The 26,641-nt window shown below is 41.8% G+C and overlaps 1 protein-coding gene across 2 annotated transcripts in view; it reads right to left on the minus strand.

Annotated features, from left to right (window-relative positions):
• Positions 1 to 1,178: 1,178 nt before the first annotated feature.
• Clint1 (clathrin interactor 1) overlaps positions 1,179 to 26,641 on the minus strand; it is a 61,887-nt gene continuing 36,424 nt past the window's right edge. The window contains exons 4-12 of one of the 2 annotated variants that reach the window (XM_052758370.1): positions 25,955 to 26,063; positions 24,959 to 25,123; positions 21,456 to 21,633; positions 16,976 to 17,222; positions 15,959 to 16,028; positions 8,699 to 8,773; positions 5,405 to 5,691; positions 3,920 to 4,070; positions 1,179 to 2,900 (exon numbers count right to left, since the gene is read on the minus strand). In XM_052758370.1, coding sequence (XP_052614330.1) covers positions 2,554 to 2,900; positions 3,920 to 4,070; positions 5,405 to 5,691; positions 8,699 to 8,773; positions 15,959 to 16,028; positions 16,976 to 17,222; positions 21,456 to 21,633; positions 24,959 to 25,123; positions 25,955 to 26,063 — 1,629 coding nt within the window. In that variant the 3' untranslated portion in view covers positions 1,179 to 2,553. Of the gene's footprint in view, positions 2,901 to 3,919; positions 4,125 to 5,404; positions 5,692 to 8,698; positions 8,774 to 15,958; positions 16,029 to 16,975; positions 17,223 to 21,455; positions 21,634 to 24,958; positions 25,124 to 25,954; positions 26,064 to 26,641 lie in introns of both variants that reach the window. The other variant, XM_052758369.1, reaches the window with a different exon arrangement.

Here is a 26,641-nt window from a genome sequence, read left to right on the forward strand (position 1 = left end):
ATGTGAATGAATGTAGGGGTGTGTGTGTGTGTCTGTGTGAAGGTCAGAGGACAACTTGTGGGACTCAGTTCTCTCCTTCCACCATGTGGGCCCTAAGGCCTGAACTTAGTCATCAGGTGTGCCTTTACCCACTGGGCCAACTCACGGGCTCCTCTTTTATGGTTCTTGAAGCTATGAGAGAAGGGAAAACAGATCTAGAGAAAGCCATAAAAATGGACCCTGGAGTGTCTGTGAATCCACTGCTAGGTAACTTTCCTCATTACATAACTTATGGACTAAAGAGATCCAAATCCTTAAGGTAAACAGGTCCCTAGCAGTGTGGTGACATATACCTGTAATCCCATATTCAGGAGGCTAAGATGTTGGAGGCGGGCGGGGGCGGGCGGGGCGATGCAGGGAGACTATCTCAAAAGGAAAAACGAACTGGACAGGCCTTCACTGAGGGAGCACTTAGCCTTTCTCTGTGGTGGGTTTTGAAACAAAAACTACTTTGGAGATGGCAAACTAAGTGTTGAGGCCCAATGAGAAAGGGGAAGGGGTCCTTCATGTCCTCAGAGAAAAAGAAAAGCAGGGGCTGGAGAAATGTGTTGAAGTAAATGCTATCAGAAAAACCAAAACCAAAACCCACAGCAGCAAAAACACACTCAGGTATAAAATATTTACTTCCTTTAAGAACTATATATATTTGAGAAAGTGAAGACATACTTCTCAATTAAAAATAAACTAGGATTACAGGGTTCAAGCGTAAATGAAGACAGCCTACCCCTGTCTTCAGCAGAGGTTGGCTGGATCGCTCTGAAGTAACAACATTTGAAAGCTCCCATTCTTTGAAACTAATTTAAACACACAGAATTGTTGAAAGATTAAAAACCGCAGTCAGCTAATTACACCCTCTCTCATCTCTTATTCAGCAAATGAATCACTTTTCCTTCCCACTTAGCTGAAGTACATGGATTTCTGCCTAATTAGAAATGTTGTAGATGGGACATTAGCAAGAGCAGAGCAGGGCAGGGTGTCTCTGCTGCTTCATGTTTAATTCCTGACAGTAGAGCCTGATAGGAAAGAATAGAGAAGTCATTAAATAATTTTAAATTATTTATAAAAATTACTTTGCCCAAATTATAATTATTTTTCCCCAAATGGCCTTGCATCTAGTGGAGAGAAGAGGCAGTTCCACGTTGATTTTAATGAACGTTTTAATGTTATATATAACAGAACATCATGAATACAATGGAAACAAAGTTGTATCAATTGAATAAAAAAATTTCCAACATAAAGTGGGGAGGTAATAATTTGATACTTATAGTATTTATTTTAAAAAATATTCCCAGCTTGAGGTTGAAACATTTAATTTTGCATTCCAAACTCTAGCATCATGATTTTCATGTGAGCTAAATGCAGAATCACAGCAGGAAAACAAAAAAAATTTAATTAATTTCCTTTATTTGTCACTGAATCAATAAAATCTCTGACTGCTACAGGTCTCCTTTAATAATATATATCGAACTTCTATTGGAACCATATTGCTAATGCCGTATTATAGACACTCGAAACCCAAACAAAACAAATCTGTATAAAATCTAAACGTGAACATTGCTGAGTCATAACATTTATATTTAACTGAAGGTTTTAATGCATTTTTACCTTTCAATTTTTTGAAAAGACACCAGAAAAGATAAAAATAAATATTTTTCTCTTTTGACTGTTTCTGACTTGAACGATGGCTACAAGGGTACGCACGGAAGCAGCTTTGCCAAGTCGATCACTCACTGCGCAGAGAAACCAACCACTGCCCCAGACAAACACCACACACGAGGTCTTCCTTCTCCATCTTTTAAAGGAAACCACAGAGCAGGCCTGAAAAAAAAGGTTTTCCCAGTTCTGCACAGGGTAATAACAGAAGGAGACGTGGGTGAAATCCCAGCTGTTACCAGCTGTGGAGAGAGGGTTCAATTCCATGAAAACTTAGATGGTGTGTCAGCAGTGCTGCTGGAACCTTGGCAAAAGTATGTACATCAGGTTACCTTTGATTTAGCCATAATCACATATGTATGCCTTTTTTTTTTTGGACAAAAATATATATTTTTATAAAAAACTGATCATCCAACTTTAATGATTTCATATATGGACTCGAGAGTGGTACTAAAGGAACAGACCTAGTTATGACAAGGCGATTGAGGGACAGAAAAATCAAGTTCCTCAGGGAAAGCAGAGTATCAAGTTAGAGTGGAGCACACTGACTCAGCCCTGCGCTGGTCCTCCCGCAGACTATCCTGTGACACGGGCTCTCCGCCTCAGGAAGGCCTTCAGGGCTCCTTGCCCCGTCAGTGGCGCACCTTCACTGGGGAAAACGATCCTGACTGCCTCGCCTGAAGTGCTCTTGTGTTGCTTCTCAAACACCAGACACTTCACTTTCTACATCAGACTTTTTGGTTCTTTCTGTGGGCTATTTAATTAACTGATAAAAGAAAAGGGAACTGCTTAGCCTTTTCCATCCCAACATCACCTATTTGCAGCTACACATTCTTCTTCCACTTGCTGCTTTATAATCTTTTATTTGCTAAAGTTGGCAAAGTTTGCAAAGGCATCTTGCTTGGGTTGCACAGTTCCAGAAGGCATGGCCATGTTGGGCATACCCATTCCCATTGTGCCCGTCAGGCCCAGCCCTGTGGCTGACATCCCCATGTTCACGTTCATGCCCACCATGCTCTGGCTCATCACTGGGGTGTTTGCCATAGGGGCCATTCCCATGGTGCCTGTCATCACACTGGGCATGTTCATCGGCATGGGTCCCCCCATCAGAGGGTTAGTTTGTGGCCGGACAGGAAGCATGTTTGATGGAGAACTGAGGTTCACAGCTCCAAAGCTTTGAGTCATCATATTCAGGGGCTGTTGCATATCTACCAGAAGAAAGGAGAAAAACAAATGACTTTAATAAGAGTGAATTCTTAAGGTTCATAGAGCAGAAAAATTAGACTGTCAATACTTCAAAACCCACTAAGCAAAGTCAATTAATTTGTCCTGGTTACATTCAACAGATATTCAGCAGATGTTGCCTTGCTCTCCTAGAGACAAAAACATGACCCCAAACATCCCTACAAAATCCATTGCTGAATCCTATCTTACAACTGTCAAAAGGCAGTGTCTACCCTAAGTCTTAAAGTTTATATTCATTGACTCAAAATATTATATGAAGGAAAAGCAGATGTACAGAATATATACACATTTTTTTATTTATAGTTTTTAAAAAAGTTGAACTTAATTTAAATGAATTGTGCACTGGTATGAGGGGAAAGTCTAAAAATCATTTTTCTCTGAAAATGCTCAACATAGGAAAAACCATCATATTAATGTTAAATGAAAACAGTAAGAAACAAAACAATATAGACATCCAGATTATCACTCAGCACACTGAGAGAAGACAACATCCATGAAGCAGGGGGCCCTGAGCTGGGGTGTTCAGATGGTTTTGTTTGCAAAAACAGCTGTATGGTAATTCTGGAGAAAACAACTTTCTATTTGGATCACTATGGAGAGTCCACTGCTGTAAGGATGCTAGCCAAGAGTTGTACCATTGAGCTGTATCTCAGTGCCGGGTTTTTAACTCAGTCTCGCCATGTAGTTCAGGCAGTCTGTGAATTCCTAAACCTCCTAACTGCTGGGATTAATGGCATGCACTGCACTCAGAAGTATTTTTATTTTAGAGATTAGGGCCTTAGAATTCATAAATCTTATCATATAAGAAGCACAATACAGAGTCAGTGTGCTGGTAGGAGGGGTACCACGTGAACACTAAGCAGATAATCTTAGGTGAATACGGTTATCTTCACATATACCCCCACCTGTCCCCAGTGGACACCATCTGTTTTTATTTTAATGCAAAAGATATGAAATACAGATGAGGCATTAGGTAACTTACTCTGTTGTTGAATCATTGTATTAAGTGATGGCTGCTGGGGCTTGGAAGGCTGCATACCAGGTAGTAAGTTGTCTAGGCTGATGTTGACACTGGGGTCAGACCAAGTAGAGGGCAGGGTTTTGCTGGCCGACTTCTGGACCATATCTGCATTCTGATTATAGAGAGGGTTAGGCTTCTGCAGCACTGCACTAACGTTCTGCAGAGGCTGGAAAAGAAAAGTATGTTCTAGAAATGCTCAGTTATCAGACAACAACATCACATAATATCAAATAACTGGATGCCTTATGTTAATGACTTCAATGCTCTGGGATACTTCCTAAATGGAGCCCTCTGAAGACTTGGGTATTCTCCAGTAACTCAACGCCCAGTTCTCTAGAAGCCACTATCTCTGAAAAATGCCCAGGGCAATCACCAACTTCAGGTTAACATAGCCCCTGACCCCCAGGAAAACAGATTGAGCACACTCCAAAGGGCAGCACCTGGGCGGGCAGCAAAGACCCACCTGCCAGGCTAGGACAACTGAAGGTGGACAGGTGGAAATGTGGCTGTGCAAAAGAGAACGCAGGTCTGTCTGCTCGTGGTATAAAGCCCAAGCTCTGTGCACCTCTCCTGCCTTGAGTGAGCACCACCCGCGGCACTTGATATACACAGGGACCGACAGAGGAATTCAGGAGAAAGAAGCAGAGGTGCATGGTGGCTTCTAAGGAGAATCTTAAAAGGGACAGAAACAAGGACAGGGACGGAGAAGAAGACTACCACGGCCAAGGGTCAGAGAAGGACAACGGGGCAGAAAGCACGCCGCCGGCCCTTTCACAGTCACCTTTCTGCTTCTTTCTTCCCCTCCTTCATCCCAATACCCCAAGGATGAGGATCTACGCATTAAAACAAGTGATTAGCATCAGAAACATAGCAGTAACTCAGTCAAAGCTAGCAAGGTCCAGGTACAACCCAGACACTTTCCCACCTCGGTCTGTTCAAATTCTACTGTTATGCAATTTGTATTTAACGCTTGAAATGTGAATTAAAAAACTCTCGCTGGTTTTCCTTTATGAAAATGAAGGTGGACAATAGTCCCAGGACAGGGGTAACATTCATCATCGAGACGATGATTTTCTACATGAGCAATGATGTACAGAAATACTTTGTTAAAGACAGAACTGGAATTTACTATTTCCTATGGGTCAAACAAAGTATCCGTTCCCCAAAAACAATTTTGTGGACCAACAGATTTCAGCATGTCTTTGTGGCAGGCACCATGCTTGTTATTTTCGGGACGGTAAGTAGGTAAGAAGGCCTTGCCCTTTAGAACACACATAAACAGGCACAGCCCTGACCTCTGTTGTGCAGTCAGGTATCACCTGATGGGGTTTAGGTCCATGGCGGACTATAGGAAGGAGGGTTTCTTGTTGCCTTACATTAACCCATCATCCTATTAGACATCTTAGCAGGTACAGTAACAGTTCCCCAGGGAAGCAGACAACTTACCTGTGATCTTGACATGGGCAAACCAAGCCCCACAGTGTTAGTGCTCATCAGAGAGAAATTCATACTCTGGGAAGACGTCATGGTTGCCTGGGATGAGCCCATAAGATCAAACAAGTCTGAAGAATTTGAGGCAGCAGGAGGGGGGCCTAGAGCTGGCTGTGAGCCACTGATGAGTTCTACCGCAGGCTGTGGGGCACTGCCAAAGAGCTCACTGCCGGAAGCAACAGGGCCTGATGGGGCTTGGTTGAAGGCACTCCAGTCACCAAAGTCTCCATTCCCACTTGTTGCTGTTACCAAGACAGAAAGGAGGCAGGGTAAGGAGCACTCTGAAGTGCACAGAGCGAATGCAAGTTCTACGAACTGCAACTAACTGAAGTTGATAGGAGCCCGCCCAGGTCAGCATCTGTGAGCCCCGTCCCATCTGGACAGCATCCTTCCTCATGAATATTCCAAGAGTCTTAACAAGGCGGCAGAGAAAAGAGTTAGAACTCTCCAAGTAAAACCTACCTCTTGGCAGGTCTGTTCATGATACACAAAAAGCACCATGAAATGACTCCAACCAAGTCTTCAACAGGTAAACATGCGGGACTCAAAAAGGGAGGAAATTCTATACTGGCTAACTTCCTGCTGGGAGTGAGGGCAGCTCCCCAGTCAGAGAGCCCCATCTTTGCTCATCATTTAGAAGGTTCAAAGAGAAATCCAGCTGCAATTAATATCTACCTAACTGCCGAAACTCCAAGTTCATGATATAAAATTTATTAAGAACGAAACAGAAATCATGAGGAATAAAAAGCTAATAAAGCAAAGTGTGGGCATTTAATAAATTTCTGTTAGAAGTTCTGACTCTGTTTTTGTTTCCATGGACAACACAAGGGCTACCACCTAGACTGACCTCCAGCATGCTGACTGCTCAGTGTATGTCACTAATAAGCAAGGGGAAGTCAGGTTAGTCTGAATTTAATGCAATCTGAAGGGGCACATATCAAAGGCTTGGTCTGCAGGCTGAGGCACTAAGAGGTGATAACTGTGCTAAGTTTATCAATGGGCCAGTCCAGTGATGAGTTCATGCAGAGTAGGATATTGGGAGGTGGGGCCTGGCTGGAGGAAGGGTATGCCTTTGAAGGGTATATTCTGTCATGGCCCTTTCCTGGCAGCCTCTCTGCCTCCACTCTAAGGATACCGGCCTTTCTACCACAGACCCACATCAAGAGCAGCTGACCCCGGAGCCTCTGAAGCTGTTAGACAGATAAGCTTCTTCCAAGCAGTCTTCTCAAGTGTCCTCTCACAGTGATGGAAAGCTAACACCTCAAGCTAGCATTAGAAAGTAATAAGAAAGAGTTCACACATTCCAGAGACAAACTAGTAAAAAGCAACTTTAAACCTGAGCTAACCAGCTAGCTCCTCTAGACCTGACTTAAATCTATACTGTAAAGATGGAGTAACAGCATATGCAGCATCATCTGAGGTTGGATAGTATTCTTTTGTAATAACTTGGACAATTCAAATGAGGGCACCACACAGAAATGTTGCATCTGGCTTCTGGAAAAGCTGCATACATAACATTAACTATCTGGAACACACCGATTATACAGGCAAGTCATATTTCAACATTCCTTTGACTAGGCTACACACGACTCCAAGTAAATACACCTGTCCTTTAGGAAGGGACAAGTGCATGAACAGGAGTCGGGGGCAGTTGAGAAAGCAGAAAGTGAAGAGACAGCCATGTAGAGACCATCATCTAGAACTGTAAGAGCACAGCTCCACGGTCTTTACAGTTTGGGGTACATGTCTAGCCTAAAAGGTGACCACCCCAGCAGCACTGTCTCACAATGCTAAGTACAGGAGACCAGTCACATGATGTCTTGAAGACTGCACTCCTCTAATACTGTATTAACATGCAGCATCCTCAGGTGAGAAACCCCAAGCTTGCTGACAGTTTCAGGTAAGAGCAGGCCACTATTCTTTACTTAGGGTTTTACTATAACTTGCTGTTAATCTTTACAAGACACTGTATTAACCATTTTTCCAATTAGCTCTTGATTATTAGATGTTTTAAAACCATTTAAGTAAAGGTGCTGAATGAACATAAACTTTACTCTCATTTTCTATTTGCAGGATCCATTAAGCAGAATATGAGTGGAAATGGGCAAAGCATGTTGCCTATCTGAAAACTCAGCACTGAGATGATTAATCATGCAAGGACAAGATTCAAGTGGTGCAGACACTGTTCAGAAATGATTAATCACTGTTCTGGGTTCAGCCCCTGTGCGGTGGTGATCAGACTGTATTAATCACACATATATGGATAGAGATGTATGAGAAGGCTGAACTAACATATTCAAGTTATTTGCATACTAGACAACTTCATATACATAAAAAGTCAAGGATTACCCAGGGAGCCTGTACAACTAGGCCATGTTTACCTTGTTTCTCTTCCACTTGGATGTGCCCACAGTAAGGTATCAGCCTTGGAAAGGTGCTGCCACACTTCCAGAAGGAAGCAGTTAATTACACAACAACTCTAGTTTTGGGGGAAACACTTGGAATTTATAGAAGGAGGTTGTCAAAATAATGCAAACTACACTCAAAGTTGTGCGCTTTCCTTCCTAAATACTCTATGAACTTACATAGATATTACTCAATATAAAATTTAATCCAGTTTATTATAGCAGCAACAGAGTCTATAAGAACTGAAGAGTAACACTAACTCAGTTACATATCATTTCTCCCCTGCCCCTCATGCTTTTGATTCTTAAAGCTATTTTTTAAGTGCTCGCTCACACTGTGGGCCACCTAGATTCTATGAAAAAAAAAATCACAATTCCTCCACAACCTGCAGGAAAAAGACCTAAGGACCTCAGTCTACACTCTACCTATCTCTACAAACATAATATCTATATAAGGAACCATGATAGGGGGTGTTTATCCTTAGCTTGAGAAAACTGTCCATTTTCATTCCTGGAAAATCAGGTCCGCTAAGGGAAACACTAATTACTGTATTTTTACTCTAAAGTGAGACCCCGTGTACTTACACTCATCCCTGTAAAATTAAACAAGAGTGTGTTATGAATGTGGGTAGTTTTTGTTGGCTGAGCTTGAATAGTATACAACTAAGTTAACTCATCTTGCATACCTAAGACACTGACCCAATTTATCTTGTGGACAAATTGATTGGGAATTATGAATTATAAATACCACCAGGATTAAAAATGCTGACTAGTAGCTGTGTGTGTGAACTTTTCTGATAGTTTTTAACAGCCTTTGGTTATGGACAATCAAATCATCTCATACCTTGGGAAGGGAAATTGCCTGATGCAGCAGCTGAGCCAAAGTCAGCAAATCCCCCGAATAAATCAGTTGATCCTCCTAGAAGGCAAAAATAGGAACAATGTTTAAATGCTCGAGCTGTGGAACAATTATAAGCAATTTCGAGAATCCTTTTCAAGCAATACACAAAAATATGCCAGGGGAGAGGCCCATGACCATCATTCAAGCTGGCCTGCTCACCTGTGGTTCTCCCAGGCACGGTTCTTGGACTCTCAGACTTTGATATTTCTTCCCCCATTTGTTAAAACTTTCTCTCTCTCTCTCTCTCTCTCTCTCTCTCTCTCTCTCTCTCTCTCTCTCTCTCTCTCTCTCTCTCTCTCACACACACACACACACACACACACACACACACACACACACACACTGAAATTAACCGGACCTAATGTCCATGTATCTCAATGAACTTTTATACAGTTAGAAGAGCCATTCTGAATCTGTAGATCTTCACATGGGATTTTGTATCTTTACTATCAGATGTATTTTTATGCATTTAACCACCACCAAAAAGTGAAAATTCCATGTCAGAGTTAAAACCAGAAAAACAATTAACTGTATATCCTCTTTCATAAATGGTACAGAGCAAACCATGAAACAAAGAACTAGACACACTCATGAGGGAAGTCTGTACATTTCAAAGTTAAAATAATGTGTACTTTTATTTATGTGTGTGTGTGTCTATGTGAGTGTCTGCCACATGTATGCAGGTGCCCAAGGAGGTCAGATGAGGGCATCAGATCTCCTTGAAACTGAAGTTGCTGTGGGTGCTGGGAACTGAACTTGGGTCCTCTGTAAGAACAGTGTATGTTCTTAACCACTGAGTCATTTCTCCTGCCCCCATATTTCAATGTTGCTGTTAGTTTTTGTTTTGTTAGTTTTTCTTTTCTTTTTTTTTTTTTTGGTTTTTCGAGACAGGGTTTCTCTGTGTAGCTTTGTGCCTTTCCTGGAACTCACTTGGTAGCCCAGGCTGGCCTCGAACTCACAGAGATCCACCTGGCTCTGCCTCCCGAGTGCTGGGATTAAAGGCGTGCGCCACCACCGCCCGGCGTTTTGTTTGTTTTTCAAGTCAGGGTTTCTCTGTGTGTAGCCCTAGCTGTCCTGGAACTGGCTCTGTAGACCAGGCTGGCCTTGAACTCACAGAAATCCACCTGCCTTTGCCTCCTGAGTGCTGGGATTAAAGGCATGTGCCACCACTGCCTGGCTTATATTTCTATGTTTTAAAACAAAATCTTGAGAAAAAACTTGAAATCTATTTAGACACACAATGGCAGAAAACTCAGTGTGATAATGTTCACTGGGAAGTCGTCTTCTCCCTCTTGCTCACTCCACGAAAGATTAATTTTTTTTTTAAAAAACCACATGGGGAAAAATGAGCTTTTTGCTACTACTTATTCATTGTTGTTGTTATTATTATTATTATTGCGTGTGTGTGTGTGTGTGTGTGTGTGTGTGTGTGTGTATGTGTGTGTGTGTGTATGTCTCATGCACATATGCTCTGGCACACATGCAGAGGTTATAGGTCAGGATGCAGGGACAAATTCAGGTCATCACATCTGTGTAATCTGAGCCAACCTGTCAGCCCTTGTTACTACTGCTAAACTGTTTTTAAAATGGCAAAATCACAGCCACTGAGTCAGTCTCCTTCGCAATTTGTACACTACAAAGGTAAGAGATTTAAGATCTAAAACTTTAAGCTGCTGGCTTTATTTTCGTCCTTAGATTTCACCTCCTAAGAGCCAGAACCTTCAAAGTCTAGAGCGGCATCTCAATGACAGTGCCTTTAGTGTTGTGTGAACACGACACAGGTCACATCACAGCTGCGTAGCCTGCAGTGCCTAGAAGCTAGCCAGGTGGGACTGCAACATCTGGGCAGCACTCAAACACCACCAGGGACAGCTTCCAACATCTGGTGCCATTTCTGAATTGCTTTATCGCTGCGAGACATTCTAGCCCATCTGCTACACTCAGCTGGGTTAATTAAAGTATAACCCCCACCCCTTCTAAGATGGCCAGCGCAATAAAGGGAAGAGTCAGTTTCTGATACAAGTGTGCTGCTCTTTCTTTTGAACGTACATTTACTGTAGCAGGCATAACTAATTCCACCTTCCTTCCCCACACTGCACCATCACACACACTCACAGATACATCCTCACAGCAGCCAGCTAGTGCCCACCACAGGCTCTCCACTCCTACCAACACAACAGCTCACGTGACTATTTTAACATTCATCCAAAAGACAGTATCAAAGTGATTTGGTTTTTTGTTTTTCTTTCCTTATAGGTATATGGGACAAGATAAAATGCTATGAGCATAAAGAGCAGCGAGCTAAATGTGCATGCTTACAGACAAGCACATATTAATAAAAGTTAGCAAGGAAATGAATGTTGCAAAGAGTTGATGTTTAATATTCATGTTTGTTTTCTATGTTCCTTCATGTTAAACATTTTGATCAAAGTGTACTGCTAGCAGAATAATTTCTATTAACAGTAAGGGATTTCAAAACAGATTATTTTAATTTGCTTCATGTAAGCAATGAATAAACACTAGTGAGTAATTTTTAAGCTAAGCAAGTAGAGACCATCAAATCTGAACTAGTCTACGGTTACAAAGAAAAATTCATGCTGCAGATAAAAGCAGTGAAGAGCACAGATTTTAAGAAACTTTTCCTGAATGTGGTATTTCAGGTGTATTGGTTCTTCCTCTTCTCCCACCTACATGAAAACTATACACAGCAACTCCTACATGCTCCACTCACTCAGGTGTGCCTTGGTTTCTACAAGACTTGAGGAAGGAGCAGTGAGAATGGGCACATAAGCTCCCTGGCATGGGCCTGACCTTTTGTGATACACCACAAAACCACCTTTAAGAAGTGTTTCAGAAATTAAAACCCTGTTTCTTTAGGGGCAGGTTTCTCCTAGCAGGGAGGAGCATGGTGAGGCTCTCACAGCACAAGTGCCTATGTTCTAGCACTTCCGCATCACCTCTAAGGAAATACAGGGAAGACTCTCTCTAAGAGTCCTACATGAGGAAGGCCTGCTGCTTCTCAAAATGTCATTCCTGAAGATTCCCACATGAGAGCTATCATCATAAATGAATCATATCCTTCTGCCTTCCCAGGGCTGCAAGGAGGTTATTTACAATCACCAGCTGGGAACATGAATTTTCCAGAGCAATACTGGGAACAAGAAAAACATGGTCAGACAGTGCTTAAACTACAAATGAAAGATTAAATAAAGAGTTGAATCCAAATGCATTACAAACTGCAGAGCTTTAATACATATAAAGTAACTAATGAAAAACTTTTAAATAATCAGTAAGAATGAATATCTCCACTAGAGAGAAAAAAAAAAGAAGCCTAGACCATCAATAGGCAAAGTCACAAGTGGCCTGTAAAACACAATGTGCTACTCAAAATGAAGATTCTGCAAGGTGTAAACGGACTCTGTTGGGAACACAGAAGGATTTAGAGAACCTCAGGCTAAGAACCCTGAAATACAGAAAACAGATCATCAGGTTAAATACCTTACAGACAATGGTGTGAGCACAGCCAGTGCTGCTCAAAAAGGTCAGGAGACGAGCTGACTGAATTCCACCCATCTGACTGAATACGCACAAAGAACACTGGGGGAGGCAGCGTGCACCTATCACCCGAGCACCGGGAGGCCAGTGTAGAGGGACCAGGTGTGCAGCCACTCTGGGCTGCCCGGCAAAGCCTCATCTTGAAAACAAAGAATACTCACCAAAAATTTTTATAGCTACCTTTCTATATTTAATTGGGTGCAAATCAGTTGTTTTCCACATTTAAAAAGCGAGCATAATCATCATCATCACCATCAGTGAAAAACTCACTAACAATAACTTTTAGTAAACCCAGCTTAAAGACAATATCCACTCAATGAAGCTGATGTGCTGAGGCTGCCCCACAGAGCTTCCAATTCACAGAAAATGCAATTAGGGTCAAATGGTAGTGGAAAATTTGGACTTGACACATTTTGTTTTGTTCTTTACTTGAGAAAAGGAATTTAGATTATATTAAGTCCTATTAACACAGTTTTTTAGTTGTTCTGGTGACATGTTTCTCTCCACTATCAAGAGAAATACATCTTATGGAACAATAAGTTAAGACCTAAATTCCTTAATCACAGAGATACAAAGCCCACAGGGTATACTAAAAGAGAAATGGAATGGTTTTAGCATTCTGTTTTTAGTTGGCTTAGTTTCTAATTTTAATACCAATTTTCTAGCATAGACTTAGGAAAATGCTCCCTTAGAAATGAGTTGTTGTGCAGGAGGCACAGAAACATCACCCTAGGAGACTGTAATGGAAGATCACAAGAGGACACTTAGTGAAACAATCTCAAGAACAAGCTGACAGCCTAGGTTTTGCATGTGCAGTTTTAAATTTGGTCAGATAGTCTACAGTGATTTTAGCAGACACTCTTTTAAAATGCTAGCATCGAAGATGTAAAGACACACACATACACACACACACACACACACACACACACACACACACACACACACACACACACACATGCGCGCGTGGAAGGAGGCAGGGGAAGGGAAGGACAGAGACCGTGACTGTGGCTAGTGCAGACACTCATCTGATGAGTGGTACAGATGTTGACCTGCTTACCTCACGTCTGTGGTATGTTACTGGCATAGCAGTCCTATGATAAGTACAGGACATCTGGCACATCCTTACACACTCTCCTGTTCAAGTGCCAAGATTTAAACCTCATTTCCTTCTGTGGCAAAACTTCACTTAAGATCTATAGTTAAATATACTACTCAAACGGAATTATTAAAAAGTAATTCTGATGTCAAACCATGTTCAGCTGCTTTTGAGATAATATTAAGATACATTTTAAGGGCAAGAAACCTTCCAGATCTCATTTAAACCCTGCCTCAGTTTATTAACTGCTATTCGGATACAATTAGTCTACCATTTACAGCAGAGAAAAAACCACTTGAAGGTTTCTTTCTGCTCAAAGTAATCTTGGATCACGGAGGAGAACATCCCATCCACACAGCTGACTTCCTAGTTAGTTCTTCTTTGACTGCTCTACAAACGTGCAAAGGGGCCTTTCGGTAGATACTTCATGCCAGGCAGTCCAAACTAATTGAAACTCGGTGACACTATATCTACATTCGATGGCTGTATGCTAACTACCAGTTCAACCTATAGTTCAAATCTTAAATATACAGAGACAGCATATCAGTTGTTAAACAACCAAGGCAGCAGTTTACCACTGAGAGCACTGCAGTCTCACCAAGTTACAGCAATTTCAGGACCGTTAGAGAAGAGACTGGTAAGAAACTGAAGACTCTCAGAACTGGGTCAAACGAGATGTCTTGCAAGCTTATTCCCAGGCCAGTAATTTTATGACAGCAGGCAATAAAGAAGAGACAATAACTGGTGGTTCTGTATTAATCACACGTACTAATCTATCAGTGAAAAGTAATTTGTACTGTGGACTTACGCTTAAAGCAAACAAGCAAGTTTAAAAACAATTTTGCTTTTGAGAATTATCACACACGATTTAGAAAACAGCTGCACTCTGCACATTAGTCCTGATCTACATGTTAATGTAATGAACTTTAAACAGCCTTAGAAAAGGTATCCTTAAAAAGCTAATTTTAAGTTGTTTTTACTTGGAGTACAGTAGTTTATTAAGACTATAATCATCAAGTGTAATTCTACGATATCAATTTACTTGAAATCAATTTATTAGGAGTTACTCAAAATACAGCACAGGTTGGAGATCATAATGAAGATATCCTCCATCTCATCCATGAGAAAGGACTGGTCTGCTGTTCATTGTGATGTTTTCCCCTCTCTCTCTCCTGACAGCTCTGTGTATGCTGCCCAGGTTGCTCTGAAACTCGTCAGGCCAGGTGAGCCCCCCCACCCCCCAACCTCTGCCTGCCAAGAATTGTAATTATAGGCATGTGCATTCCACCCTGGACAAACTCTCTTACAATATGCTTGATGGGGAGTTATATACATATTCATATAATGTCCCCTTTCCTCCAAAGCACCCAGCATGTTTATAACTAGGTAATTACAGTCAATTACTGCCCTTTGACTAATGATTACTTCCACCATTTGACTTTTCCAAGAGCCTAAGAATTTCATTTTAAGCACCCAACCAGTGTCTGGGTCAGCAAATGCTTACTGACAGATGAACAAGAAGGTAATGAACACAAGGCACATCTGCTTTGACAACCACAATGAAGGTTTAGGGAAAGCCACGAAAATGTGAAGAGTAACACATCTTTTTATGAAAAGAAATTTTAAAATGTCAATTTTAATGTAATTTTCACATCTGCAAATTGTTCTTAAGAGCTTAAAAATGCAAACTACAAAGTCTCCAAAATCTTGGTGGAAAATTTCCTAAGTATATTAAACTCTGAAGGAGGCAGCAGTACGGAGTGGAAGCCCTGCAAGCTAAGACATGTTAGGATGCTCTGAGGACATTTCCATCTACTACCTTTGCTGATTACCACAGACAAGGTATTTTCGCTCAAGGCACAAAGGTCAGAAAAAAGTAGAAAGCCGAGTGAGAGACTTTTCAAAGAAAGCTTTGAGAAATGTGTGTATGCATGTTAGATGAAAACAGCAATAGTAATAACCCCACAGAAAGACTCACAAAGGCTGTAGGCACTGAAGACAATGGGAGAGGCTACCAAATGATCCTCTTCCCCGTCAGGCAGCTATGGGATTCCCTCCAAACAGCACTGAGTGCTCCTTAATGTCCTATTAGCAAATCCTGAAGTATCTTTTGCAGGACTGGAGAGACAGTCCAGAATCACACAAATGCTTGGCAACTGCTCTACCAATGAGCTATAGTCCCAGACCCCTTTCTAAATTTTATTTTGAGACAAAGTCTCTTTAGGTTGCCCAAGCTGGCCTTAAATTTGTAACCTTTGCTGCCATAGCCTCCTGAGTACCAGCAACTACAGGTCTGCATAACCAGACTTGGTTAATTGTTTAGAGACAGGATCTCGCTACATAACCCTGGCTGTCCTGGTACCCACTATGTGAATCAGGTTGCCCTTGAACTCTGAGATCCACTTGCCTCTGCTTCCTAAGTGCTGGGATTAAAGGTGTGCACTACCACACCGGCTAGAATTTTTATTTTATTCCATCTTTCATATAACATTAAAAAGAAAATAGCAGAAACCACACAGTTGCTGGAAAGAAGAAGCCAATGTGCAGCTTACCTGCTGATTGGCTGTTTCCATCAAACAGGTCCACGAGGTCCCCGGATGACTTGCTACTCGGCACTGACGGCTGAAACAGTGGAACAGTCAGCTAGCTTACAAAGGACTCTAGCACCAACCCCCAGTTTGGACAGAAATTCTGTAATCATCTAAACAAGGCTAAACTTAGATTTCTAAAAGAAGTAACAGGCCTTGAATTCTTAAAGAGGAAGAGCAAGCATCAATTACTCTCTATATAATAAGCATTGTGAGGTCCTAACACAAGTCTCTTTTCCCCTAGATAGGCTGCCCCCTCCCCCAGTCTTAGACAATTTTATTAAGGAAGTATGTATGTGTGTATGTCAATGGACACATGAGTGCAGGTGACACAGAGTACAGAAGGGAGGATTAGATCTCCTCCTGGAGCTGGAATACTGTAAAGTGGTTATGAGCTGCCTGATGTGGGCCAGCAAAAGCAGTACACCATCTCTCTAGCCTCCACAATACATGGTCTTGCTATGTAGTCCAGGTTGGTATTGAACGCAATCCCATTGCCTTAGCTTCTCAAGTGCTGGAATTACAGGCATGTATGACCAAACCAAGTTCTAATATCTGAATTTTAACTCTCCTTTCTTCATATTGCATTTCAATCTGGAAACCACTGCACTTCACACCCACCACGTTACAGCACCAGCCGGCTCTTTTATCATTTCTCCAAATATACCCATGCTTTCCCTAGTGAATGTGGTTGAGACTGGTGATGCTGGAGGTATGAGATGGGTGCAGATGGGCTACACTGGGATTGACAACCTCCCTCTGTGAATGAGTGTCATTTCTACCTCATAGAAAAAGTCATTCAGCACTGGAAGAAGTTTCTTATCCCAAAGAGATCTCTTGTTATTAATGACTGAATAGGGCATGCCTGACGATCTATAACTGATACGACTGATGAAAAGGCCCCAGCTTACTAAGGCAGGAATTCTGAAAGCAGTTTACGAAAATAAGGCACACATGCTATGTAGACCCGTGTTGCCGCACCTTCGCTGAAGACTGAGGCGTGTGGGTTGAAGCGTTCTGATCCGGGCTGGCTTTGTCCCCTGTGTAATGTGCTGCTGCTCCGAGATCAATGGTTTTGGAAGGGTTTGCTGTGCGCTTGTGCCGGGTTGTGGTGGTCTCCGTGGCCTGTGTGATATGGATGTGCTTCGTCGTCACCGTTTCCTCTTCGTCTTTGAATTCACCCTTGGGGGATCTGCCTCTTCTTGCTTTCTTTTCTTCATCGCTGTCGCTAAAAGATATTAAAAATGAAACAGCATAATAAGACTTGGGAATACTGTAAGAAGGCGTCCTTAGTGATTTGAGTGAAAGAATTTCAAATGCACTAATTCCAAAATTCCACACTTTGACTGTTTGACATGATCAACACAGTGTTATTTAGGCTGCCGAAAAATGATGCGTATGTACTAGGGAGGGGAAGGAAGACCGTGCACAGTTTCCTTGTTAAGTCTAAAACACCCCTACAAAGGGGGAGGGGGAATTTTCAAAAATGTGCCTGAGCAAAAGAATGTCTAAACTACCTTAGTGTTTGTTACAGATTTAAAACTTAACTAGTAGATAAAATAGCAGCATGTCAGAACCAGCTGCTGGACCCTAGTATCTCAGGTAACACAACATTCACAGTCTCAAAATATACTGTGCAAATGTCTACAATTTCATTTTTTCTTTTTTTAAAGATTATTACCAACTTTCTTAAAAGACAGAGGGTCATGCAGTCTTAGATGGTCTCTATCTCACCATATAGCCAAAGATGAGGATGAACTCCTGATCTTTCTGCTTCCACCTCCCAAGTTGGGGTTAAAGGCTGTGATGCCATACCAAGCTTTTACAGCTCTATTTTAAGAGCTCAGTTTGTTAGCGATTCTCATGCACTAATTTAAGGAACATAATGAAGAGTGACTAAGGTGAGGTGTGGGGTGCACCCTGGAACCTAACACTTGGGAGAAAAGTCAGGAGCTTAAGGTTAGCCTTGGCTATACAAGGAGTTTGAAGCCAGCCTGAGCTACTAGAGACTGCCTGGGATGGAAGTAAACAATAAAACTTCAAAGGTCAGCTTAAAGCAGTATGCCCTGCCAACTGTCCCCTGAAAAAGAATACAAATATGAAACAATCTTTTTTGTAACTGTTCTTCATTTTGTTACTCTGTTAATATCACATTACCTGTCAACTGTGCTTTGTAGGAACTTAGTTATAGTTAAAATATTTCTGAAACAATTATTTTACTCATGTTAACACTGCAAGTCAACCAATCAAAACCCTCACAAAAGCAAACCCTAGAAAGCAGGAAACCAGGATTTTCATCTGTTGGGAATGAAGAGTCGACTCTAATATCAAGCCATTGAGTTTTTGTCTGGGTGCAAGCAGGAGGGAGGAAGAGAGCACCATGAGAACCCAAAATAAGTTTCATTACCTATATTGCTTAATTGTAGAGTAGGCAGTTTAATTTGTAAATATCCTGGAGCAAAACACTTGGATTTCTCCCTTGAACTACGACTATTACTGATGAAATGTAACTGTAATCTAAAGCAACCACAACTTAAACACAAGTCAAGGATCAAAGAGCACATGGGCTGGCAAGAGGCCTGGGGATAAAGCTCTGAAGAAAGATGGAAAGAGAGAACCAACTCCACAAGTGGTCCTCTGACCCCTCTATGTTCCATGGCATGTGTGGACTCACATCACACACATTCATAGTAAAAAAAAAAAAAAAAAAAAAAAAAAAAAGAATGGCTTCCTATGCAGAGCAAAAGAGTTTAAATATATATTTTAAACAGAAGGACCTTAAAGAACATACAAGTTCTATTAAATACAAATAAAGCAAACAATCAAATGACCTCAAGGTTATATCAATAACCTTGTAAGTAAAACTGATGTTTGACATCTAATTTTATTTCAATGCAAGATAATACATTTCGAACATCCAAGAATTCCTGACTCTACTAATGAATTAACAGACATGATTCTGGTCACACACAACTCTGTCTAAAATATACTGTTTTCTCACCAGTACTCTTAAAATGCAATGTACCTGGTATTTTAGACCTTTAAACCCGAATACCCTGGATGAAAGGTGTAGGAACTCTTGGTCCACCCCGCCTCAGTGGGAATGTAACCAATAGCACCACCCAGGCCAGAACCACCCAGGCAAACATGGGAGGCAAAAAAGAGCAGAGACCAAGGAAGAGAAGCAACCCCCCCACTCCCCACTCCCTTCCCCAGAGGACGGGAGGTCAGGAGGAAGAAACAGTATGAGATTACACATCACTATATAACAAAGACCCTACCTTGCTTCCACTTCAGAAACAGCAACAAGATATACAGCTGCTATGTTTTTCAAGTCAGATAAAAAACTTTATACACAGGCCATAAGAGCCTGTGTATAAAATTAGTAAGTGAAGATAGGAGAGTACTCACTGTTTCTCAAAGTTCAGTGTTTAGAATTAAAACATGCAGGTCTTTAGGAAAAAGCAGAATGCATCTATTACTGACATAAACTCTGTCCCTTCAAGACCATGTTCCTACAAGTCTTGAAAAGGGCATTCTAGAGATTTAATGACTCTGGAAGGACACTGAAAACACATTAGAAGCTGCTATTTTAAAAGCTACTTCAAAATCAGATTATGGTTTTATCTGAACTTCATTTCTATGACACCCTAAACCAAACTACTATGAATTTATGGGTAGGAAAAAAAAGCAAACACCAAACAAAAACCTCATTTTACACAGGTCTACACAGTCTGGACGGGCCTCTGTTTCACTTCTACTGTCTGATCTAAGTTCAATATAATCACCCACATCAGAAAATAATGTTTGTAAATGCAGGCCTGTACTACAACTCTAGGTGCCAACTACACAGGATTCTGGTCATGTGGGCATGGGATGGTAATGCAATGTCTCAGGTAGTTAAATTTCAGCCCTTAACTTGCTCTAAAACTTAGTGTGCAGATGTCATTTCCCTGACATTGTTTTGAAAGACCCTAACCCTTCAGGCTTACACCCGCAAGCCCCAGGAAATAAGGAACTAAAAAGAAAACTAGTTCCAAGGGCAACCTGACTCAGTCACTACTCAATCACCCCTGTAACAATGTAAAAAGATTTTTGTTAAGAGATGTGCTCAACTGTAACTGGGATAGTTACAGGTGTTCCAGGAAGGACCACTGTGACCTTTGTGTAAACTCCACTCCCGCCCTGATACCCTTGAGGTTTCAGGAAGAATGTGCATGCGGATGTGACTGTACCCACTCTGTGATCACCCTGTGATCAGGCCATGAAATTGTATGGGAATTGTAATCTTGTGGGTTTTGTGGGTTTTTCCCTTTAAAAGCCCTTATGGGGCTGCAGTAAGATGTGACTCTTGCTCTTGGGAGCAAAGGAGCCCTTCTATATAGAAGCTTAATAAATCCTCGTGCTGTTGCATCAACTGGACTGGAGTCTGGGTTCTTGGGGCGCCCACTTGAGACCCTAAACTTTGGGGTCCAACAGTTTTAGACCATGAAACCATATTGTGCACAAATATAAAATGATAAATAAGAATATTATTAGGGATAAAAAATGTCAGGGCAAGACTAAGATACCTGAGGAAAAATGCAGAAACAGGAGAAGATCACTACAGAAGCAGACAGATGTGGACAGTGTGGAAGAAGTGTTAACATCAACACCACCGTCCTGACCTAGTGTCAAGAAACACGGTTTTTATGTGGAGGTGACTAGCAACTTCATGAATGGTTCTCTATTTTTTTGTACAGGGCATTTCCAGGGAGTTGACATTACTGGAGAATACAGCACATTCACCAAATTGCACATCAATACTGGTTTTCAATTAACAAATGTATCAAATTAACACATTATCTTGAAACTTGGGCAAAGGAGAGGGAATATGTAGCAGCTTTCTGTACTTTATGACCAAGTTTCATGTGTCCTTAAGACTCCTCTAAGCTGGGTGGTGGTACATGCTTGTAATTCCAGCACTAGAGAGGCAGGCAGATCTCTGTGAGTTCCAGGACAGCCTGGTCTACAGAGCAAGTTCCAGGACAGCCAGAGGTGTTACACAGAGCAACCCTGTCTTGAGAAAAAAAAAAAAGCTAAACTTCACATAGCAGGAATACCTCAAAATAAGACCAAAGCAGGGGCTGGAGAGGTGGCTCACAGGTTAAGAGCACTGACTGCTCTTCCAGAGGTCCTGAGTTCAATTCCCAGCAACCACATAGTGGCTCACAACGATCTATAATGAGATCTGGCGCCCTCTTCTGACCTGCAGTCATACATGCTGTATACATAATAAATAAATAAATAAATAAATAAATAAATAAATAAGTCTTAAATAAAAAATCCTTTAAAAAAAAAAGAAAAGAAAAAAAAAGAAGAAAAAGAAGAAGCAACGCAAAAGACCAAAGCAAAGCCAACAGCTGCATAAATGCCCCCCCCCTCCAGGGAGCCTGAGCGGCAGGCAGTGAAGGCAGCATACCTGCAGCGTTCTGGAGAGTCCTCCCGGTCTTTCCTCCGAAACTTGCTGATGGTGTCGTCGATTGTGCTTCCGATCTTATCGCTCAGCTCACCTAACTTATCACTGAATGGAAAAGCGCTCTTGTTTTTATCCCACTCTTCATCCCATTTGGACTTGGGTTCAGGATCGTATCTTTCATCTGTGTGAATAATAAAGAAACAACTAAGGATATTAAGTTTGGAAAGCTCCACAGTCCTTCCTTCTGAAGACTTTCTCATAAAACATTATTTTTAAGAGAAAACAGAAATCTCCCACAGTGCCACACAAGCATGGCATGGTGCAGCACATGCCAATCATTGTCAGGACCGCAGATTCCAAAGCTTTCCCTTTTGGGGACTTCACAGCCTTCCTGGGTGGCAGCAGTCAGGAAGCCCCTGAACCTGTTGTAGAGCGGGAGTGGAAACACCAAATACACACAACACAAGCACGAGACTTCTTGTTTTCAGAAGTCATTTAATGAATCATATTTCATTCTCGTCTCAATGGTGTGTCATTTTTAGAAAACCATGAGCCAACAACAGTGTCTTACACAAATAGAAAGGGAAGCTAGGTGTCGTGGCACAGGCTTGTAATCTCCACATTCAGGAGATGGGCAAGGAGAGCGCAAGTTCTAGGACAGCCCAGGCTACAGCACAACAGGACTTGCTTCCAACAAACCAACAACAAAGGAAGGCAAGGTGGGGGGTGGGGGGACCTGAAGGAGAGAGAGAAGGAACGTGCAAAGACACGGAGGCAAGAGGCTGTACTCTAGACTACTCCAGACTGAACTGAGTGATCACTTGAGACCAAGAGTTCAAGGCCATCAGTGAAATACAACACCTTCTCAAAAACAGATGAAAGAGGAAGGATGGACAGACGGAAGAAAGGAAATCTTAACTGACTGAGCAACCAACCAACCTACTCTAAAAACACTATTTCCCTAAAGGAACTCGAGTCTGACTTCTGTGACTCAATTAGCTAAGAGGATCCCATTCTTTGGTACCAAACTAGAAACACTGTTAACTGATTGGATTTTTTTTTTTTTTCGAGACAGGGTTTCTCTGTGTAGCTTTGCGCCTTTCCTGGGACTCACTTGGTAGCCCAGGCTGGCCTCGAACTCACAGAGATTCGCATGCCTCTGCTTCCCGAGTGCTGGGATTAAAGGCGTGCGCCACCACCGCCCGGCAACTGAATGGATTTTAAGGCCTGGGAAAGAAATCCGTAATTTCCATAAAAAGAATGCTAACCTTCCAAACCTGCGCACTTTAGAACTACAAGTGTGTCTGTCTGTCCAGCAGCTCTGAGCCGTGAGGACCCGTCAGAGTGGTGAGGAACACACCTGGGGAACCTCTGCATGAATCTGGAGCAAATAAAAGATCACAGCGACGCAAACACAAATACCACCATCTGCACCGGGGCTTGTCTGGAGCTCGATGGGAATTGGGACACCAACAGAAACCACCCATTTCCATCTCCAAATTTAACTTAGAAAGTGAAACTGGGATATAGAGATACCACGTGAGGTTTGAAAAAACAGAAATGATACAAATGGAGGCAGGTTGCGAAGTGACAGGAAAGGGCAACGAGAAACCAAACAACCAAGGACAGCAAAAGGGAACTTCGACTCGGACCCTGTTCCCAGGGTGTGATGGCATAGATGCCCTTTAGGAAAGTTCTTAAACCTATTCTGCTGAACTGCCTGCTAGAAGCTCAAGGTTAAATTTTACAGTAAGCGTGTAAGGATTTTAGTATGTGTTGTAGGAGCTGGGAACACAGTTCTGAGAAGGTCCAGGTCACAGGAAGCCCAGTGTTCAAACCCAAATGCTGCAGAATGAATAAATGAAAGAATGGATGAAGGTCACCACCTAATGTCAGAAGTAAAAACCACACAAAACAGCTAAAGCTATTGAGAAATTCAAAAACCATTAATAAAAACAAAGACTATTAAAGAAAACGCAGGCTATTCACTCCACTGTAACACAAGCTGAACCAGCCCACTGTGACTCTGTCTGCAAAGTCACTCAACTTTGAGTTATCAGCTACAGTTCCACACTGCGCTGGTAACCAAAGGGAATCAAGCACAGGGAAGGAGGAAGTAAATTACAAGTGGCAATTAAGTGATGCAGAAAAAGCCAAGGAACAAAAGGACTACTTGGACAAATCCAAAGCCTTTCACACTCTTAGAGAAGCCACTCCAAAACCTAAGTGTTTACTGAAGAGACATACATTCGATCGATTCACGGCCTGGCTTTTATGTGATGTATGAGATAAGAAAGGCTGTTTTCCTGCTGTTAGAAACAACTCTTAATACTAACTAAATGCAGTATTTTTTTCTTTGAGAGCAGGTAAGCAAAAAAACAGAAGAGTGAAGATATTTTACAGGAAATCACAAAATGATAGATTTTATTTTATTTTATTTTAGAGACAAGGTTCACTATATATCCCTGGCTGGCTTGGAACTCCATATGTCAACCAGGCTGGCTTCAAACTCACAGAGATCTGCCTACGTCTAGTGTACACCACCATGCCTGACAATAAGAAATGTCTTTTTACCCATATTCACAACCTCAACAGAATCCAAATGTAAGCAAAGTCAGACACAGGTGCAGGAGCTGGAGAGCCTCACCAAGCGAATGCTAAGGCTACTTACAGCACGGGCCTGCACATGCACACACTGGCCAGGCACTGCCACAGCTCTCAGAAGACAGGACAGGTCCAAGAGACATGCTATCCAAAAGAACTTACATGTACTTCAAGCACCCAATGCACTATTTTCACATTAAGAATAAACATTAGAAACAAACGTTCAAGTTGCCTTCTGGGAGGGAGAGGTGGATGGACAGAGAAACTGGGTCTTGCTGTGTGGCCAGGACTAGTCTCAAACTTACTATCCTGCTTTTGCCTCCCAAGTGCTAAGATTGCAGGTGTGCACTCCTACACCTGGCTTCCAATTGCTCTTCACTGTGTTATGAACAACAAAGAAAGGAACACAAGAAGAGCTGACAATATGGTCAGCCATATTTTCCTGCGCTATACATTGCATAATTAAGGGCAGGATACTGAGGCTTCATGGACTTAAAGAAACATACATGTTTGGATCTACAGCTAAACTGGTTTGAACTAGAAAGATCAACCTCATGATTAAACTGGAAACAGAGGAGCTTCCTTCTCTAAGAATGCCAATCCTAAGAGGAGGGTGTGCGCCTCTTTGTTCTCTGGTTAACTCAAAATGTTTGCACTTATCTAACTAGCCAGCATCAGACAAACCCTATATTTTTGGATCCACAATAAAAAACAAAAGGATTCCGAAGATCCGGGCAAACAGGAGTCAAAATATTACATATATTTTAGAATTCTGTGTATTCCTGGAAAAAAAAAAGCATTTTTTTTTTCTTTTCTTTTTTTGGTATTTCAATGCCTCTTAAAATACACCCAAGGCTAAGTAAGCGGAGGCCCAGGTGGCCATGGCCGGCCCTGATACTCACTGTATCTGAATCCGCCAACGCTGTCAGAGGAGACCCCAACATACTTGTCTTTGTTCTTCTTTGCTTTCTTTCGCTCTTCTCGAAGCCTGTCATCATCCTGTGCGAATTCAACCAGTTCCTTTACTTTCTGTCGAATGTTTATACCTTGATCCTTGCCATGCTCATCTTGAGGACAGGAAAGGAGAAAGCAAACTATAAGACCTCTCTTAGTGTGCACCAAACTGTTGCAGAAAAGAATAGAAATAAAAACAGCTACAAATATAACTTCCAATTTGACTTGATGACCCTAGACAACAGAACTAGACAAGATCAATCCATGATCTACTGAAAGGTTTACAAATGGTGACATACAGAATGCATAGAGCTGAAAAGTGTTTTCTATTGTATTTTAACACTTTCTGTATTTAACAAATAAAAAAGGAACCACTCATTTTTAACATTCTGAAGGCCTAAAAGCACCCCAAGTATCTTGATTTCCCCAAGTTTGGGAACACTAGCTAGGACTTAGTGTGGCTAAACCCTGACGTTTTACAGTCATTATAACTAAGGCAAGCTACAAAATGAAACGCTAGCCGTCCTCTGCCGTGTTCACATTCAGAACGCACTCTGGCCTCGCTGTCGAGGCCCAGGAAATACTATCTGGAGGGAGGGGCCAGCTTCAAACAGATGTGTGTGTTTTGGAGCTCTAACCTTCCCTTCCCACATGATTAAAGCTATTCCTTTCTGGACACCACAGGGGACCAGTCTCCAGTGCATATTTTAATATAAACCCAACACTCATGTTGTGTTGGTTCTGTTGTTATTAGCCAGTCCTTTCTGCAAGCTCCTGTCTTCACTAATTAATACTCTAGGGCCCCATGCCTTGGATTCTGCACTCGTCACACAACCAGCAAGAGTCACATGCTAATTAGAGCAGAGACGCTTCCAAGCTGGATCAGGTGACTGACAACCCCAACTACTGTTTTAATTTGCTTATGAGGGTTTTCTATTGCTCACCTACAAAGTGGTAATTTTCCAGGGATCGCAAATCATAAATGTGCTCTCTGGCGCTTGTAACAACTCGCTCCGATCCATTTCTTATGAGGTAAGCTAGGAGCAGCAACGACTGTGGAAACATAAAGCACCAAATGACTTAATGGAAAAAGCTCTGGAAGAGCTTTGGTACACAGCTAAACACAAACACAAAACTCCAACCTTACTAGATGGAAAAACTTCATGGTAGTGGTGAGGAGTATGTCCTTCTCTTTCTGCCAGACCAAAATACACAGTTTGAACTTCAACCTGAAGTTCCTCTGATATCTAGTACAATATATAATTCCAAACTATCGTGACCACTTTAAATCAAGATTTAAAAGAACAAACCAACCCAGTAATTCTGACACTCAACACTAAGAGTGTGATTCAAATGAACCACAGGATTTGGGGGATGGCCTAGCTTTGACTGTAGGCATTACAGAGCTGAAATACTAGGAATTTGAGCAGAGCATTCTGTCACTACAGGACCCTGCACCATTGTCCTCAGATAAAAATCTCATTCTGATGCTAATGAGTTTTCAAAAAAAAAAAAAGAGACAACAAAAAAACTGAGCGTTTCAGAAAACTTGGCTAACACGTCAACTTCAAGGGTGCTAAGGGGCATGGCTTGTTATGCCGTGCTGTGCTGGCCGGGTGCTGCATTAGGCA

Source organism: Peromyscus californicus, unplaced genomic scaffold (genome assembly GCF_007827085.1).
Source record: "Peromyscus californicus insignis strain IS unplaced genomic scaffold, ASM782708v3 Scaffold_3__1_contigs__length_106647218, whole genome shotgun sequence".
Classification (NCBI taxonomy): domain Eukaryota; kingdom Metazoa; phylum Chordata; class Mammalia; order Rodentia; family Cricetidae; genus Peromyscus; species Peromyscus californicus.